Source organism: Panthera pardus, unplaced genomic scaffold (assembly GCF_024362965.1).
Source record: "Panthera pardus isolate Hobbes unplaced genomic scaffold, ASM2436296v1 HiC_scaffold_12, whole genome shotgun sequence".
NCBI lineage: Eukaryota > Metazoa > Chordata > Mammalia > Carnivora > Felidae > Panthera > Panthera pardus.
In genome coordinates, this window is record NW_026526677.1 from 66,159,239 (window position 1) to 66,172,617 (window position 13,379).

General features: G+C 37.7%; 1 protein-coding gene across 1 annotated transcript in view; it reads left to right on the forward strand.

Moving 5' to 3' along the window:
- ANKRD42 (ankyrin repeat domain 42) overlaps positions 1 to 13,379 on the forward strand; it is a gene marked incomplete at its 5' end in the record, with an annotated part of 73,975 nt that overhangs the window by 8,012 nt on the left and 52,584 nt on the right. The window contains 2 exons of the mRNA XM_019449550.2: positions 9,140 to 9,247; positions 12,386 to 12,505. Of these exons, the coding sequence (XP_019305095.2) occupies positions 9,140 to 9,247; positions 12,386 to 12,505 (228 nt within the window). The remainder of the gene's footprint in view (positions 1 to 9,139; positions 9,248 to 12,385; positions 12,506 to 13,379) is intronic.

The window sequence follows — 13,379 nt, forward strand, 5'->3', positions numbered from 1 at the left end:
CAGAGATGACATGGAGCTTGATCCCACACCCCTGAGATCATGACCTGAGCCAAAATCAAGAGTCAGATGCTCAACTGACTGAGCCACCCAGGCGCCCCTTAAATTTATATTTTAAGTGTTAGCATAGTGCATAACAGATATTCCAGAAATGTTTGTTGAATTTAACAAAAATAAGTTAAACCAAAACGTTTTGATGCCTGTGTACCTCTCCATTTAAAGATCATCTCCTCATTCTCTACTTGACTACTACGTTAATGATCTCACATTTTGTTACCCTTTCTGAAATTTCTTAAGACTGTGGTACTTATGTTGGTAATATAATCACTAGATAAACAACTAGCGAAAACTATGCTTCATTAGACTTCATTTTTTTTTTCTTTGTGAGATGAAATCAGCTCTTGAGCCCCTATGGTAAACTTTTTATTTCAGATATATTTTTTACTTCCAGAATTTCTTTTTCTTCTTTCTTTTTTTAAAAATAACTTGTCTCGGGGCGCCTGGGTGGCTCAGTCGGTTAAGCGTCCGACTTCAGCTCAGGTCACTATCTTGCAGTCTGTGAGTTCCAGCCCTGCGTCACGCTCTGGGCTGATGGTTCAGAGCCTGGAGCCTGTTTCCGATTCTGTCTTGGTCTCTCTCTGCCCCTCCCCCGTTCATGCTCTGTCTTTCTCTGTCTCAAAAATAAATAAAACGTTAAAAAAATGTTTTAAAAATAAAAATAACTTGTCTCTTTGTGTATATTTTCTTTTTTTTTCATTTTCTGCAATTGTATTACTACTTTCACATTTTAAAGTTAACTTGGAAATATAATAGTATTTCATATATTTGGATAGGAATCAATATTTTAATATTCATGGACACAAAATAATTACAATTATTTGAAATTAAAATGAATCTTAATAATCTATAATTGAACAATAGTCTCAAAAACATAGATACTTATAGTTTTATTATAATTCATATAATTCATTTTTATCCACAACTTTGAAATTGAATTGTTTGCCAAACATAGCATGAATTAAGCAAAACTTTAATTCAATTAATACATTTTTATGAGTGTGTATTTATTTCTATTAAAGATTTTATTTAAAAAATTTTTAATGTTTATTTATTTTTGAGAGAGAGAGACAGAGTGTGAGCTGGGAAGGGACAGAGAGAGGGAGACAGAATTTGAAGCACGCTCCAGACTCCAAACTGTCAGGACAGAGCCTGATGTGGGGCTTGAACTCATGAACCACGAGATTATGATCTGAGCCTAACTAAGATGGACACTTAAGCAACTGAGTACACAGGTACCTCCCTCCTTTTTTTTTTTTAATAAGTGCACTCTTTTTTTTTTTTTTTTTTTTTTTTTATATGTTTATTTTTGAGATAGAGGCAGAGAATGAGCGGTGGAGAAGCAGAGACAGAGGGAGACACAGAATCCAAAGCAGCCTCCAGGCTCTGAGCTGTCAGCACAGAGTCTGAGGTGGGGCTCTAACCCATGAACTGCAAAATTATGACCTGAGCCGAAATTGGACACTTAATGAACTGAGCCATACAGGGACCCCTTTTATGTTTTTAAGTAATCTCTATACCCAACATGGGACTTGAACTCACAACCCTCACAGGGTCAAGAGTTGTATGCTCTGCTGACTGAGCCAGCCAGGCTCCTATATGTGTGTGTGTTAAAAAAATTTTTTATAAGTATACTCCTTAATCGCTGTTTCAGCCACTCCTCACTCACCTCCTCTCTGATAACTATCAGTTTGTTCTCTATAGTTATGAGTCTGTTTCTTGGTTTGTCTTCTCTTTTTTTTTTTTTAACCTTTGCTCGTTTGTTTTGTTTCTTAAATTCCACATAAGAGAGAGATCATATGTATTTGTCTTTCTCTGACTGACTTATTTCTCTTTGATGAGTCATTGTCATCATACTTTCCTTTAATTTTTTAAAATGTTTATTTATTTTGGGATAAAGAGACAGCACTAGTGGGGAAGGAGCAGAGAGAGAGAGAGAGAGAGAGAGAGAGAGAGAGAGAGAATCCCAAGCAGGCTCCACATTGTCAGTTCAGAGCATGACGTGGGGCTTGAGCTTATGAATTGTGATATCATGAGCTGAAATCAAGAGTCAGATGCTTAACCAGCTGAGCTACTCAGGTGCCCCTCCTTTAATTCTTTAAATATAAATTCTTTCATTCTTATTTATTTATTTTTTAAAGTTTATTTATTTTGAGAGAAACAGAGACTGTGTGAGTGGGGGAGGGGCAGAGAGAGGGAGACAGAGAATCTCAAGCAGGCTCTGCCAGTACAGAGCCTGACATGGGGTTTGAAGTCACAAAACCTCGAGATCATGGCCTGAGATGAAACCAAGAGTCAGATGCTTAACTGACTGGGCCACTAGGCGCCCCTAAATATAAATTCTTTAAAAAAAATTCCTTTTAGTTATCCCAAACTGTTTATAATAACTGCTATATTAAGTCATATTAAGTCCAACCCTGGGCCCTCTCAGATATTGTTTCTGTTGATCATTGTATACATCTCATAATTTTTTTTGTTTGCCTAGACATTTTGAAAACAGCGCTTTTTTTTTTTTTTTTTTTTAATTGAGAGAGGTAGAGAGAGTTTGAGTGGGGCAGAGGGTGAGAGAGACTATCTCGAGCAGGTTCCACGCTAGGCCTGGAGCCTAATGTGGGTTGTGATCCCACAACCTTGGGATCAGCACCTGAGCTGAAATCAGGAGTTGGATGCCCAACTGACTGAGCCACCTAGGCACCCCAGAAAACTGCACGTTTTAGATTATATATTGTAGCAGCTTTGAATTCTGATCTTATTCAGGTGTGCTTGTTGCTATGTGTTTGCTTGTTGACTTACCTGGACTAAGTGTATGGAATCTGTTCCCCACAGTGTGTGGTCACTGCTTAGTTTTTTTGTTTTTGTTTTTAAAAATTCTTATTTTTTTAAAATTAAAAAAAATTTGTTTAAATGTAGCTTATTGTCAAGTTAGCTAACATACAGTGTGTACAGTGTGCTCTTGGCTTTGGGGGTAGATTCCATGATTCATTGCTTACATACAATACTCAGTGCTCATCCCAACAAGTGCCCTCCTCAATGCCCATCACCCATTTTCCCCTTTCCCCAGTCTCCCCATCAGCCCTCAGTTTGTTTTCTGTATTTAACAGTCTCTTAAGGTTTACCTCCCTCTTGTTTGAAACTATTTATTCCCCTTTCCTTCCCCCATGGTCTTCTGTTAAGTTTCTCAAATTCCACATTTGAGTGAAAACATATGATATCTGTCTTTCTCTATTACACTTAGCATAATACCTTCCAGTTCCATCCATGTTGCTGCAAATGGCAAGATTTCATTCTTTCTCATTGCCAAGTAGTATTCCATTGTGTATATAAACCACATCTTCTTTATCCATTCATCAGTTGATGGACATTTGGGCTCTTTCCATAATTTGGCTATTGTTGAAATCGCTGCTATAAACATTGGGTACATGTGCCCATATGAATCAGCACTCCTGTATCCTTTGGATAAATTCCTAGTAGTCCTATTGCTGGATTGTAGGGTAATTCTATTTTTAATTTTTTGAGGAATCTCCACACTGTTTCCCAGAGTGGCTGCACCAGTTTGCATTCCCACCAACAGTGCAAGATGGTGCCTGTTTCTCCACATCCTTGCCAACATCTGTTGTTTCCTGAGTTGTTAATTTTAGTCACTCTTACTGGTGTGAGGTGGTATCTCAATGTGGTTTTGATTTGTATTTCCCTGATGATGAGTGATATTGAGCATCTTTTCATAAAATATCTAGGAATAAACCTAACCAAAGATATAAAAGATCTGTATGCTGAAAACTATAGAAAACTTATGAAGGAAATTGAAGAAGACGCAAAGAAATGGAAAACCATTCCATGCTTATGGATTGGAAGAACAAATACTGTTAAAATGTCAATACAACTGAAAGCAATCTACGTATTCAATGCAATCCCAATCAAAATTGCACCAGCATTATTCTTAGAGCTAGAACACACAATCCTAATGTTTGTATGGAACCACAAAAGGCCCTGAATAACCAAAGTAATGTTGAAAAAGAAAACCAAAGCGGGAGTCATTACAATCCTGGACTTTAGCCTCTACTACAAAGCTGTAATCATCAAGATAGTATGGTTTTGACACAAAGCAGACACATAGACCATTGGAAGAGACTAGAGGATGCAACCTGGGTGGCTCAGTCAGTTAAGTGTCGGATTTCAGCTCAGGTCATGATCTCATAGATCATGAGTTTGAGTCCTGCATTGTGCTGTGTGCTGATAGCTGAGCCTGGAGCCTGCTTCTGATTCTGTGTCTCCCTCTCTCTCTGCCCCTCTCATGCTCTGTTTGTCTCTCTCAAAAATAAATAAACATGAAAAAAAATTAAAAAAATAAAGAATGTAGAATTGGACCCACAAATGTATGGCCCACTAATCTTTGGCAAAGCAGGAAAGAATAATATGTAATGGAAAAAAGACAGTCTCTTTACCAAATGGTGCTGGGAGGACTGGACAGCAACATGCAGAAGAATGAAACTGGACCACTTTCTTATTACCATACACAAGATAAACTCAAAATGGGTGAAAGACCTAAATGTGAGACAGGAAACTATCAAAACCCAAGAGAGGAGGGGCGTCTGGGTGGCTCAGTCGGTTTAGCACCGACTTCAGCTCAGGTCATGATCTTATGGTTTGTGGGTTCGATTCCTGCATTGGGCTCTGTGCTGACAGCTCAGAGCCTGGAGCTTGCTTTGAATTCTGTATCTCTCTCTGTCCCTCCCCTGCTCGCATTCTGTCTCTGAAACATAAATATAAAAAAAAATTAAAAAAAAAAAACCCGAGGGGGGAAAATGCAACAACCTTTTTGACTTCAGCTGCAGCAACTTCTTTTTTTTATTTATTTTTAAAATTTTTTTTCCAATATATGAATTTTGTTGTCAAATTGGTTTCCATACAACACCCAGTGCTCATCCCAAAAGGTGCCCTCCTCAATACCCATCCCCCACCCTCCCCTCCCTCTCACCCCCCATCAACCCTCAGTTTGTTCTCAGTTTTTAACAGTCTCTTATGCTTTGGCTCTCTCCCACTCTAACCTCTTTTTTTTTTTTTTTCCTTCCCCTCCCCCATGGGTTTCTGTTAAGTTTCTCAGGATCCACATAAGAGTGAAAACATATGGTATCTGTCTTTCTCTGTATGGCTTATTTCACTTAGCATCACACTCTCCAGTTCCATCCACATTGCTACAAAAGGCCATATTTCATTCTTTCTCATTGCCACGTAGTATTCCATTGTGTATATAAACCACAATTTCTTTATCCATTCATCAGTTGATGGACATTTAGGCTCTATTCATAATTTGGCTATTGTTGAGAGTGCAGCTGCAGCAACTTCTTACTTGACACATCTCCGAAGGCAAGGGAAATAAAAGCAAAAATGAACTATTGGGACCTCATCAAGATAAAAAGCTTCTGCACTGCAAGGGAAACAATCAACAAAACTAAAAGGCAACCAATGGAATGGGAGAAGATATTTGCAAATGACATATCAGATAACGAGTTAGTATCCAAAGCAAACTCAACACCCAAGAAATAACCCAGTGAAGAAATGGGCAGATGACATGAATAGACACTTTTCCAAAGAAGACATCCAGATGGCCAACAGACACATGAAAATATTCTTACTATTTTTTAAAAAAATTTTTACTTTTTTAAATAAATTAAAAAAATGTTTTATTTTTGAGAAACAGAGACACAACGTGAGTGGGGCAGGGGCAGAAAGAGAGGGAGATGCAGAATTGGAAGCAGGCTCCAGGTTCTGAGCTGTCAACACAGCGCCTGATGTGGGGCTCGAACCTACAAACTGTGGGATCATGACCTGAGCCGGAGTCAGATGCTTAACTGACTGAGCCACCCAGGCCCCCAAACTTTTTTTTTTTTTTTTAATTTTTTTTTTTTAAAGAAAATTCTTATCTTTAAGCCTGGCTTCCTAGGGGTTACTATTGCATCAGTGACTGATCAGAGGTTGTGCTTAGGTACCTTGAGCCCGTAAGGTTTCTGTCTTTTGCTGATGAGTCTGTGTGTGGCTTGGGGAATGTTTTCCAAGTCCAAGCAGTTTATTATAAGTCAGCTTGACTTTGTTTTTTTTTTTTTTAATTTCAATTTTTTAAAATAATGTGTTTAGCCAGGGATATATAGCCAACTTGGGCCCTCTTCAATCTTTCCTGAGAATAAGCAGCTTTGTATATGTAGATGGCCTTTTAGATTACAAGGGATAAGTGGAATCTTAGCAAGGCCCACTGGCTCTCTAATTTCTTGGGTGTTTCTATTAGTTTTATGGGAGGTCTTTTGTTTTTTGTCTTACCCAGTATTGTGACTTCAGGTGAGCTCTGATATTGGCTTTCCCAGATTGTTGGCCACTTGGGTTTGGAATTGTTTTTGACTATGTGCTTGGGCATGAAATTTTCAGTCCCTCCAGCAAGACAGTGAGCTGTTCAGCTGGGGAGAAATTCTGTACCCTATAGCTGTGGGGTAGGGATAGTTGTAGTCTCAGGCTAATCTGCCACAGATTCCACTTGTTACTGAGATTCAGAAGATTTTCTTGAGTAAATGCTTCTTATTTTGCTATATGCCTCTGATGAATTCCCAGAGTCTTTAAATTGTTGTTTTTGAAAACTTTATCTGGTTTTATCATTGCTTCTTGGGGAGGATTTGCCAAGCTCCTCATTTAGCCATTTCTGAAATCTTATTGATTGGTCAGTTGATTTTTGGCAAAGATACAAATGCAATCCAATGGAGAACAGATGGTATTTTCATTAAATGCTGCTGGCACAATGGAACAGTCGTATGTGAGAAAATGAATCTCAACTTATATTTGGCACCTCATGTAAAAATATACTCAGAATAGATCATAAACAAAGGTAAAACTTAATCTTGTAAGACTTCTGGGAGAAAACATAAGTGAAAATATTTGCAAATCATATATCTAAGAACTTGTAGCCAGAATATATGAGACTCTTATAATTTGGTAGTAAGAAAACAAAAAACCCAAATAAAAAAGGAGTGCATGACTTCAATAGACACTTCAAAAGTACCAATTGAATGGCAATTGGATGGCAATTGAGCACATGACATGTTCCACATCATTAGCCATTAAGGAAATGCAAATTAAACCCACAGTCAGATGCCACTACATACCTATTAGAATGGCAAAACAAAAACAAAAATGATACTACCAAGTATTGACAAGAATAGGGAGCAACTGGAACTCTTGTACATTGCTAGTAGAAATGTAAAATGGTATAGCCACTTTGGAAAACAGCTTGGTAGTTTCTTATAAAGTTCAACATATGCTTTACTTATGTTCCAGCAATCCTGCTTAAACATATTATCTAGGAGAAATAAAAAACTTATACATGAATGTTTGCAATGATTTTATTCTCCTGTAACTGAATGGTGTTAGCATACAGTAGTCTGTCCCTAAATATTTGTTGATAAATTGATAACTTACTGTGATTAGTAGTGAAGTTGAGCCTTTTTTTTGTCATCATATTTTATTGGCCTTTTATCTCTCTGACAGGCAAATGATACCTAAATGTTAAAAGCCTTTTAACAAGTGATGCAGCTATAACTGATGTGACGGTGTATCCCAATGATACAATCAATTCATTCATTCATTCTTTCTTTTCTTTCTTTCTCTCTTTCTTTTTTAAATTTTAAGTAGGTTCCAACCCAGTGTGGTGCTTGAACTAATGACTCTAAGATGGAGAATCTCATGCTTTACCGACTGAGCCAGTCAGGTGCCCCCATACAATAAATTCTTTTTTTTTTAATAAAATTTTTTTTTTAACATTTATTATTGAGAGACATAAACAGAGCATGAGCATGGGAGGGGCAGAGAGAAGGGGAGACACAGAATCTGAAGCAGGCTCCAGGCTCCAGGCTCTGAGCTGTCAGCACAGAGCCCGATGTGGGGCTTGAAGTCACGAACTGTGAAATCATGACTTGAGCTGAAGCCGGTTGTTTAAGCGACTGAGCCACCCAAGTGCCCTGACAATAAATTCTTTAAAAAGAAACTTCTTGCAGATAGAATCTCCAAACTTGAACATATGAAGACAGTAATACTGTATGTGGCTCAGACCTCTAGTATTGTAATCTATTGAGACCTATGTTAATTAAAATATTAAATGAGGATGCATTTGACCCTTGCCCCATTTTTTTCTTTTCTTTTCTTTTCCTTCCTTCCTTCCTTCCTTCCTTCCTTCCTTCCTTCCTTCCCTCCTTCCCTCCTTCCCTCCTTCCCTCCTTCCTTCCTTCCTTTCGGGTTTCAGAACGAGAGCCGGAGCGAATCAGTTGGGGGAAGGGCAGAGAGATGGAGAGAGAGATTTCCAAGCAGGTTCCACACTGTCAGCACAGAGCCTGATGCAGGGCTGGAACTTAGGAACCGTGAGATCATGACCTGAGCTGAAATCAAGAGTTGGATGGTTAACCTACTGAGCTATCTAGGTGCCCTAACCCTTGCCTCAACCATTTTTTAAAGCCACTTAAAAAAATTTCTTTTGGGGGTGCCTGGGTGGCTCAGTCGGTTAAGTGGCCGACTTCGGCTCAGGTCATGATCTCATGGTCTGTGAGTTCGAGCCCCACGTTGGGCTCTGTGTTGACAGCTCAGAGCCTGGAGCCTGTTTCAGATTCTGTGTCTCCCTCTCTCTGACCCTCCCCCGTTCATGCTCTATCTCTGTCTCAAAAGTAAATAAACGTTAAAAAAAAAAATTTTTTTTAGTGTCATCAGAATAACAATGTTTGCTCTGACAGAAGCTTTTGGCCCCCTTTAAAGATCTATGACAGAGGTTGCAAATTGGCAGCCATTGAGTGAAGTTGACTCACAGATGTGTTTTGTTCGGCTTACACAGTATTGGTGAAATAAAAGATTTGGATCAGCATTTCACTTACAGCAACAACTGGCTGGGATTAAGTAGCATCTACATTTTATGGGCAAGGAATGTGATCTTCACTTTGCCATAGCTCCCACCATTCCCTAATGTTTACCCCAAAAAAACCCCACAAAAAACAAAGATCTAAAGACATAAAAAACCAGTTTTGCCTTATCACTTGTTAACATGATTATCTTCTTAATTTAGTGTCTTCACTGGCTCCTCTGGCATGGAGCTGATATCACCCAAGTAACCATGAGAGGTTGGACAGCAGCTCACATAGCTGCAATCAGAGGCCAAGATGCTTGTATGCAGGTAATAATAACTTTGGTTACTTTTTTAAAAACTGGTAAGTTTAATTACTTTAGCATAGTTTGGTTGGGTTGTTGCTTTTATTCTAATAATTTGATCCATAGATTTAGTTCTTTGTCCTAAACAAGAACTTACTGAATTCTGTGACTCAGATATTTTGGTACCAACAACTTAAAGTATGTGAGACTGGGGATCCTTTTATCTCTGAAGTTATTGGCTATCTGATAGATTGTTTTAAGGGCTGTCATAGACATGCCCAGATTATCTCCTTCATAGCTTGCCACGTCTAAAATTTCTTATTTAGTGTAATTTTTTTTACCAGAGTTACACATTAATATATGCAGGATCTAGCTTATTAGAGTAACTAGATATAATCAGTGTACTGAAATAAACTGGAATTTGGAGGAATACAAAATTGTATAAGCAAACAGTTCCTGGGTATAAGAAGCCTGAGATTCTATTTGGGAATGGTAAGCATTTACTCAGTGAGTTATAAAACAATACAGAGCACAGTCTATGATTAAGATTCTAATGATTGGAAGGTGATAGAGGAATCATAAATGGAGGAAATAAAACTTCATCTAAGTCTAAAAGAACAGGTTGATTTCAGAAAGTTAAATAGTGAGGAAGCATTGTAAGTAGAGTTTATATCAGGAGCAAATAAAAATAATGATTATCACTTTTTATGTGTCAATTACAGTTTTCCATGCATCGCATCATTTAATGTAACAATCTTATGTGTTCCCCTTTTTATAGATAAAGAAACAGATTCAGAGAGTTAAGTACCTTGCCTAAGTAAGTGACAAAGCCAGGACTGGAACCTAGATTTTATTCTATTAACCTCTATCTGTAATTCTATGTGAAATACTGGAATTGGAAAAATAAGGGTGTTCAGGGGATAAACTATTATATGAGTTTGAATTGTAGATGTTTTGTTGTTATATACTATTATGAATTAAGTGTGCATAGCCAGGTATGTAAAATATCTTAGAAGTAGAATAAAGATTAATTTGTATAAGAGACAGAGTTTTTATATGCATACTAATATATACTCTTACACATACATATAATACATGCATACTTATACATACGTACACATGCACATGAGCGTTAATAGAGGAATGAAGTAATGAAAGCAGTTTTTCAGGAGATTATTCTAACAAGATTTATCAAGGATTACTTAGGATGAGGAGATGATTTGGAGGCAAGAAGACCAGTTAGAGACTTTTGGTGTCATCACTACCCATAGAGGGAGAAATTTTATGGTGGCACTGGGAAAGAAAGAAAATGATTGAAGACATCTTGCAAAGCAGGCATTGATAGAATAGAGTGAAAATTTAAATTCGTTTAAAATTTATTTTAAAAATTAAAATTAAATTTAAATTCATTTAATTTTAAAGACAGAATGACAGATAAGTATGACACTACAGATACATAAATCTGAAAGGCAGGGGAGATATGGGAGCAAAAATGTTGAGTTCAGTTTGGCACATGTTGTTTAGGGGCCCTGTAGGTAATTCATGTGCAGAAGGTCCAAGCAGCTGAAAAGGGTGCTGGAGACAAAGATTTCAGGAGTAATAAAGTATAGAGAAGAGAAGGGAGTATTGAGGATTGAATTTTGAAGAATGTTACTAGCAGTGATGGTAGGAAGTGGAGAAATGAGTAAAGAATTCAGAGGAAGAAGTGGGAGATAGGAGAGCCAGGGTTCATTAGGGCTGTGCAAATGAAGGAGGAAGTATAAGAAGTTAGGTAGAGTATCACAGTTACAGGACGAAGCTAAGGAAATGCTATTGGACTTGAGAGCTCACTATCAGGCGAGATTGCTGTATTTCCATGTAGTGTTAGGGGTGGCACATGGTTTGCAGGGGAATTTGAAGTTGAGGCATTGAGGTATTAGTTTGAGAAGTAGGCAATGGAAGAGCAAATACCGTAGTAACTTCAGGGAACATCAGGGTCGAATGAAGCTTTACTTGTTGCTTTCCTTCCTCTAATCATTAGATGAAACCATTCCCTTTGTTCTTTTCATTCTCAGAGATTTTGTAGTACTTTTTTGGTACTATACTGTGTAGTTGTTGCTTATCAAGGACTTCTTTGTATAGTTGATGATCTTTGTCTCTATGTATGTCCTAATTCCCTAGGTTGACATGTCTTCATATTCTTTGTAGTGATTTTTAAAACACAGCAAACACTCAGAATATGGTTTGTGATGATTATTGACTAGTTTGTTAATTATGGAGACTATTCTTAAAACTTGATAAGAATTATGACTGAGTCTTTTGCTAAGATACTGGTAAATACAGACTGGTTAAAAAAGAAACAAAGTCTGAGGGAGTATAACTAGGGGCACCTGGGTGGCTCAGTTGGTTAAGCATCTGACTTCAGCCCAGGTCGTGATCTTAAGGTTCGTGGGTTTGAGCCCCTTGTTGGGCTGTCTGCTGTCAGCACAGAGCCTGCTTCAGATCCTCTGTCTCCCTCTCTCTCTGTCTCTGTTTCTCTCTCTCTGCCCCTCCCCCACTCATGTTCTCTCTAAAAAATAAACAAACATTAAAGAAATACAATATTAAAAAATATTAACTAATAATTCTTTTAAACCAATTACTTGGTATACTATATAGAGAGATGGGCTATGTATATGATATAACCCATATACAGAAACTAGGCCAATTGTAAATTCTGATGGGATTTCCTCAGATGCAGTTAGAAATTTTATTTGGAGCTAGAGCTAGTTACTTTAATAAATAATCCTTTTACAGTATTTTGAAACTCAGGTAATAAAAGATACTGCTTTTGAAATAGTGGAAGTTTACTTTTTTAGTTTATTAGCTTAGCATTAAAGTATTTAATTTAGTGATTATTAATCTCTGTTCCTGAAAGCGTGCCTTATAAATTATATGTACATGCTCAAATCAGAGTGTGAAATAAGGTATTATAAATATCTCTTAGGCAAGGTTAAAAAGGATCTCAAGTGTTTTCTTAGTATTAGCTAAGAATTTCTCATACTTTGCCTGTGGCATATGTGTAAGAATTTATATAGTAATCTAGCTATAGGTTGGTAAATTGCTTGCCTAATAATCTGAATCTGCATTTATGATTTAGCATATATATATATATTTATGTAAACTCTTATATATCTATTTTGAGGCTCTCATAATCAATGGGGCAAATCTGGCAGCTCAAGATGATCGTGGATGCACTCCTTTACACCTTGCTGCAACACACGGACATTCTTTCACTTTACAGATAATGCTTCGAAGTGGAGTGGTAAGAGATTCTTGTTAATATGTGAGAATGTATAGTCAGATATGTAGAATAGCATTTGGTAGCCTGCTTATCTCTTCCTGACTTTTAAAATCTCTTATATGACGTTGGAGAAGTAATTTGATATATCTCTTTAACTTTTCTGTCTTTAAACATGGGAGCAATAATTTAGATAAAGCTTCAAAAAAACCCAGTTTAGGGGCGCCTGGGTGGCTCAGTCAGTTGAGCTTCTGACTCTTGATTTCGGTTCAGCTCATGATCCCAGGGTCATGGGATCAAGCCCTGCATTGGACTCTATGCTGACAACATGGAGCCTCCTTGGGATTCTCTCTCTCTGTCACTCTCACTCTTCCCCTCTCTCCCTCACGCCCTCTCTCCCTCCTTCCCTCTCTCCTTCTCCGACTGTGCATGTGCACTTTCTCTCTCTCAAAATAAAGAAACTTTAAAAAATAGAAACCAACTCCAATTTAGCAGTGCAAAGTATTTCAGAGGCTGTGGGTTCTTCATGTCAGTTCAGAGTTTAACTGGGAGGATTCTGAAGTTTTCAAATACATCTTAACCAGTGATTGTAAATCCTTCTGAATTTCTGTGTGCTTGCCTGTTTGTTTTGTAACTTATTTCATACACTAATTTAGAAAGTGATTTTTAATGTTTGTTTATTTTTGAGAGAGAGAGACAGAATGCAAGCGGGGGAGGGGCAGAGAGAGAGGGCGACACAGAATCTGAAGCAGGCTGCAGGCTATGAGCTGTCAGCACAGAGCCCAACGCAAACCACCAAACCAGGAGTTCATGATCTGAGGCGAAGTTGGCCGCTTAACCGACAGAGCCACCCAGGTGCCCGAGAAATTTTCTTTATTGTAATATTTACTTTAATATT